The sequence below is a fragment of the Plasmopara halstedii genome, assembly GCF_900000015.1.
Source record: "Plasmopara halstedii genome assembly, contig: Scaffold_2604, whole genome shotgun sequence".
Lineage (NCBI taxonomy): Eukaryota > Oomycota > Peronosporomycetes > Peronosporales > Peronosporaceae > Plasmopara > Plasmopara halstedii.
The window spans coordinates 436,141-441,560 of NW_020189511.1; the positions used below are offsets into that span (position 1 = coordinate 436,141).

General features: G+C 47.2%; 3 protein-coding genes across 3 annotated transcripts; 2 read left to right on the forward strand and 1 right to left on the reverse strand.

Moving 5' to 3' along the window:
- Positions 1-514: 514 nt before the first annotated feature.
- On the forward strand, positions 515-1,074 carry PHALS_04413 (uncharacterized protein; the record flags this gene model as incomplete). Its single annotated transcript, XM_024718524.1, has 6 exons — positions 515-527; positions 591-692; positions 755-776; positions 846-881; positions 957-979; positions 1,043-1,074. 6 exons carry the CDS (start codon positions 515-517, stop codon positions 1,072-1,074), a joined length of 228 nt encoding a protein of 75 aa, XP_024583914.1.
- A 148-nt stretch (positions 1,075-1,222) lies between these two features.
- On the reverse strand, positions 1,223-2,793 carry PHALS_04414 (arginine serine-rich-splicing factor rsp40-like; the record flags this gene model as incomplete). The annotated part of the gene is made up of 6 exons (XM_024718525.1): positions 1,223-1,281; positions 1,351-1,365; positions 1,435-1,457; positions 1,538-2,077; positions 2,160-2,641; positions 2,701-2,793. 6 exons carry the CDS (start codon positions 2,791-2,793, stop codon positions 1,223-1,225), a joined length of 1,212 nt encoding a protein of 403 aa, XP_024583915.1.
- A 126-nt stretch (positions 2,794-2,919) lies between these two features.
- On the forward strand, positions 2,920-4,184 carry PHALS_04415 (Uncharacterized conserved protein; the record flags this gene model as incomplete). The annotated part of the gene is made up of 4 exons (XM_024718526.1): positions 2,920-3,169; positions 3,224-3,969; positions 4,021-4,107; positions 4,164-4,184. 4 exons carry the CDS (start codon positions 2,920-2,922, stop codon positions 4,182-4,184), a joined length of 1,104 nt encoding a protein of 367 aa, XP_024583916.1.
- Positions 4,185-5,420: the final 1,236 nt, after the last annotated feature.

Genomic DNA, 5,420 nt, shown 5'->3' on the forward strand with positions numbered 1-5,420 from the left:
GCGAACTACTGCTCGGATGGATGGCTTTTCTTTGCTTTCTCTGGAAGCGGTAAAGAACTTTTTCTATCAGATTTGATTACGCGGACTCGTAGAGTTAGAGCTCCGTTATTCGAGATGGGCATCAACCCTTTTAAATGTGGATGGTTGTAATCTTCCGCACTCCTTACATTACGATCAGCAACCTTATGACTCCTAGTTACCTGCTAGATCTGTTCTTTGCTGATATGACCACTGCATCCAAATCTTCACGAGCAGACTATCAACGATCCGATGTTTCGTACAGGCACAAAATATGGAGTGCTAATTAGACATCTTCTGCAAGGATGTTAAGTTTCTTAATTCCTTCATAATTTGCTTTCTAAAAAAATACTACTTTATAGGTGTAGATCATGCAGATAGGTCATGCAGCGTATACTGAAAATGCCTTCGCATCTTCCCTGACCTTCAAAGGCTTTCCAATCGCCAATGATAATGTTTTCCGTAATGAACAGTCAGCGCGTCTAACCAAAATTCAATGTGTTCATCCGGTACATGATAAAACGTAATGTGCCCGTAAGTTTCCACCCTCTGAAAGAACTATGATGCGCAAGGGCAATATGACGTGCTGCAATCATCAACTTTGACAACGACACAAGCTGCAGCTGCTTGCCGCGGTGACATCACTGATTCAAAGCACTATTGCTGTTACCATCGTACCCGAAGTGCGCTGAAGAAATTAGCGGCTGACTTTGAAATACTATACGCGATGGTCTAGAAAATGCAATTGCTGTGCACTTGTGCGTATCAAACCACCATATAAATTGTCAAGCAATTCTTTTTCTCAGCACCACCGATGACATGCTCAGACTTGAAATGATGTTGACCAATTTGCAAGGCGAATAGTAATAACAAACGTGAGCGGTAACGTCAACGTGTTGGAATGTGATGGCGGCGTCATGTGAAGATCAGTAAAATAGCAGCGAGACCGTGAGCGAGGCAGGTATCCGTTTGCTGCGGATTGGTCATTACCATGGCGCTGTCTACCAGTTAACCATTCTTTTAGCTTACGCAGGTCAAATTTATCGAGTAGCATGATAAGGTTCAGACGCCACGTTTGTCAGATCATCAGAATACGAATAAACGTCTATATGCCATCAACAGCTCAAATAAATGCATGATATCTCGTGGCTGGTATGAAACAACCAGCGAATGATCCACCCACAAAAGTAAGGCCAAGTAGCAGTCATGCTAAACGCTGAGGTCTGATCCGTTTGTCCATTTCATCCAAATATAATCGTGATGCTAACAAACAAGCCTTGTTTTAAGTCCAAAAAATCTTCGGTAATGCCCACATCTTGTATGAGTTTTTACCCGTTACAAGTCGAACTACGTCGTCTCGTCTAGCACTTTCGGTGTAGTACGGTCAGCGACTGCGGCTGCGGCTGCGAGGTCCACCCGACGGTGGAGGCTGAGGGGACCTGAAATATGGCACACAAAAGCAAGGACAAACTTTGGTCAGCAAAGGCCAAAGACCTATACACACAGCACGGATACGTGCCAGCTGCGTTCACGACGCGATCCGTGGCGCGAAGACATCTCCGATCGACTGTAACGACGATACACTTGAGGAGAACTGTCTAATTCTCGTTCCACGTAATCGTGGGGTGCGCGTTGCTCGTTCCGTGAATGCGGCTCAAAATAGGGACGACGCTCAGATTGCTGGTGAGCCTCGACTCCACTAGAGCGTCCATACGAGCGGTTACTATGAGTTTCATGCGAACGCTCGCGCAGGTCCGAAGTCTCCTCGCCTCTTCGTACGCTGCTGCTGCTAGTGTGGCGTCGATGGTGCTCGGGAGAACTACTGCGTCCCCGAATTTCCAGACCTTCACGAGCGTGTCGCGATGAATAATGGCGACTTGAGTGGTGGCGATGATGGTGACGGTGATCAGGTGACTTCTCAAGATCGTCTTCGTACCTGCTCTTCTTTCCAGCTTGCGAATCGTGCGAATTGTAACGCACGCGCCCACCGCTTCGGTCATCACCTTCATAAAACCCATTGTCTTCGTGAGAAACGCGCTTCGGTCCATCGCCTCTACTCCTGCGTAAGCAAAGTGCAACAGAATCAGCTTAATCCGCTATCTATGACCGGTTTCTATGATTAAATCTTAAAATCCGCATACTTGCGGAAGTTATAGTCCGTGCGCAGCTGCTGACCCGCAATCGTAATCGTAGCACTGTGCGCCTTCTTTGCCGAAGAAATGTCCGTGTAATCGACAAAGGCTGACATCGGGGCGCCCGGTCTGGCCTGAGGCAGCACTTTGACATTCTTGACCTCTCCGAATCGACCAAAAGCCTGGTCCAGCTCACTCATTTTGATGTGGGACGGAATATTGGCAACAAACAAATTAGGAGAAGCGCCGACGGGAAAGCGCGGGTTGTGCGTCTGAGAGGGCGGTGTTTGGCTCGCGGGGTTCTGCATGGACGGTGGCGGGCCATCGAAGCGGCGCTGAGTGCCGTGTGAGACAGCAAAGGCCACACGCAAGCGGCGACCACCTAGCTCTTTGTCGTTCATCTGCCGAACGGCGAGTTCGGCGTCCTCTAGTCGCTCGTAATGAACGAATGCATAGCCTTTCTTGACGGCACACTGTTCGATGGGCCCGAACTACAGGTAGAAACAAGGTTAATGTGGTGAAAAAATGAGTATTTAAAGTACGAACAAACCTTGCCAAACTCTTCCTCCACGTCACGCTGTGTGAGCTCGTAGAAGAGATTGCCTACGTAGAGCTTAGTCGACGCCATGGGAGTCTCCTCCATCTTTACCTCTAGGTTGACTATTGAATATACACTTGGACTGGAACAGATCGGAATTCTGGGATTGGCTATAAAGCGACCGGTCGTGTAGCCATGCTGGATCTTTGCGAAACGACGGAGGAAACGACGATGGCGGCCTCATTCACAACAGAGGAGAGTGACTGGGTGTTTGACTATGTGCTTAATCTGCTCCATTCGCCTGCATGGGAATTGCCAGTCATGTGCTTTATTGACGAAAATTGCGCTAGTTTCGACCTGGACGAAGAAAATAAATTCATTTACACGGAGCTGCACGCACAGTTCCGCGAGGTAATTGAGAATGTTCTAGGTTCACATTTGGCGGAATTGGGGCTCGCAGCCACAGACTTTGCAGCTTTATGTAAGAAAAAGCGTGATGTCGGGAAAGATTTCATCAGTGACAGTCTCAGTGCAGACGTGATAAACCAGATTTTGGCCATGGACGACTTTCTGAGCTTTAAGAGGCTTATGATCAAGCGTAACCTCGAACTTGAGCTAAAAGCGATTAAGAAGTTGCGTGAAGAGGGTCTCGAGGATGAACACGACCTTGAGACACAGTTCATGGAGCTCAGTGTGCTTTACAAGCAGGAGGAAATGGAACAGGTCGAGCTGGATGCGGCACTTGCCATGTCTATGGTAGTGCAAGGTGAGCGGCTGCGACCTGTGTCGGTGGCAACAAAAGTAGCCGAAGACAAACACTCCCGCGCTAGCCATGAACGGGTGCAGTTGTCGCCCGTCGACGCACAGCAGCAGATCCTCGAAAATAAGAAGGTGGAGGAGGCATGCAAGAAAAACAAAAATTATCTTGAAGCAAAGCGCAATGAGTGGCAGCAGACAGCTGGAATCTCCGAGCTAGAAGTGAAGCGGCGTAAAGAGTATCTTCAAAAGCAGCGCGATCTACTCATTGAAAAGAAGAAGCGCGAACGTGAAGCTCAGCTAAAAGATTACCAGCAGGAGCAGAAAGCGACAGCGCCTGAACCTCCTACGCAGCTTGTTGAAAAGATTAAGAACAGCACATTGAAAGAGAACAAAAATACAGATGAAGAAGAACGTATAAAAGCGTCGCGTATCGCTTTAGTGCGCCGCATAAAGCAAGACTTACTCGAGTCCTCAAATCTGGAGGCCCCTGATTGTCGCACGAGCAGTTTCAAGATGCACCAGGTACGGACGAATGCTGCTTTATTAAAAAAATAATGATCCTTTTTTGTGTAGGTGTTTGGGCTTGGCGACAAGCTCCAGCGTGTCAAGGATCTTCGTCGACTGAGTCAAGAGCAGGAGAACAAAGTTCAAGCCAAGCTAGTGAGTGAACCTTTTTTGTGTGATTGATAATCTATTGGTGACGCATCTTTTGACAGAGACTGAGTTTGCAATCCTGATTAGACATCACGAGGTCGGGGTATGTCGCAAAAACTCTATATCTATTGCAGCATGGGACAGTTTGGGCAATTCTTAAGCGTGCAAGGATCGGAAAAAATGCATTTGCTGAAATATATAACTCATTGTATATATTACTCTTTCTGGTGTCGACCCACGACAAATTCGACATTTGTGAATGTTAGGTCCGGCAAGTTGATATTGAAAGGGTTTTGATAATAGCAGCAGTGAACATACACCTGCCCAACTTACAACTCTTGGAAATATTTGTACCGGTTGTCATTGTGTGGACTCCGTCCTCACTTTCGGCTTGACCATTTGTTCCAACCACATCGGTAATTATTTCACAACTTCGAAGTATTGCACTAATCATTTAACGCTGCACTTTTGCACTTCGCCCCTTATCTAGTAGAATAGCGTGCATTTACAGTCCTATACTCCCGACCTTGGAAGTTTACTGTACATCTCCGACAGCTCCAACAATGTTTTGATAGATGTCATGTGTGACGATCTTAGGCCAGCCAAACAGAGGAAGCAGTCGTTGGCGGTTTTGGCGAAGAGTGCAGCGGTGCTGCCGTAGTTTAGCACTTGCGTAAGGCCACTGACCTTTCGTTTTATACTTAGAACAAGTACGAGTTAGCGGATCGCAAATTGCCTTCCCAAGGCTAATTGACTCTTCGGTTTAAAATCCAAAACTGATTTTTTTATCCTAATTTTAAAAGTTTAGATTTTCCCAAATATACTAAATATATATAGTAAAATCTAAATACATGAATAACAACTGGCTACCTTGCCACATACCGTATTCTTGTTTGGGTGCAGTCACACCATGCACATCTCGTGTGACACACACCCCTGTTGTTAGGGTTTGTGTGAATCCATTACACCCCCCATTAAGATTGAGAACATTTACAGTTCCAATCGATTATTGCTTCTACGAGGCTCACGTGTCCGCTAGACACTGCAACTCAATTCGTTTGGAATTAAACAACTTCCTTGCTCAATGAGCCCTGTGTCCACGACACGGAAGTCATCAAGTCTCGCTGGTTCTGACAGCGAGCACGAGTAGAGCCCAACTTCGTCTCCCGCACGCGGCGCGACGTCGGACAGTGCATCCGCGGCACCGATGGATGTATATCCTAGGCTCGATGAGTACGAGCGTCGCGCTTTGCGCCCGCTATCAATGACGAGTGACCTCGTTGAGAATGTGGAGGTGGTCGACTACGAGTCTGACACTC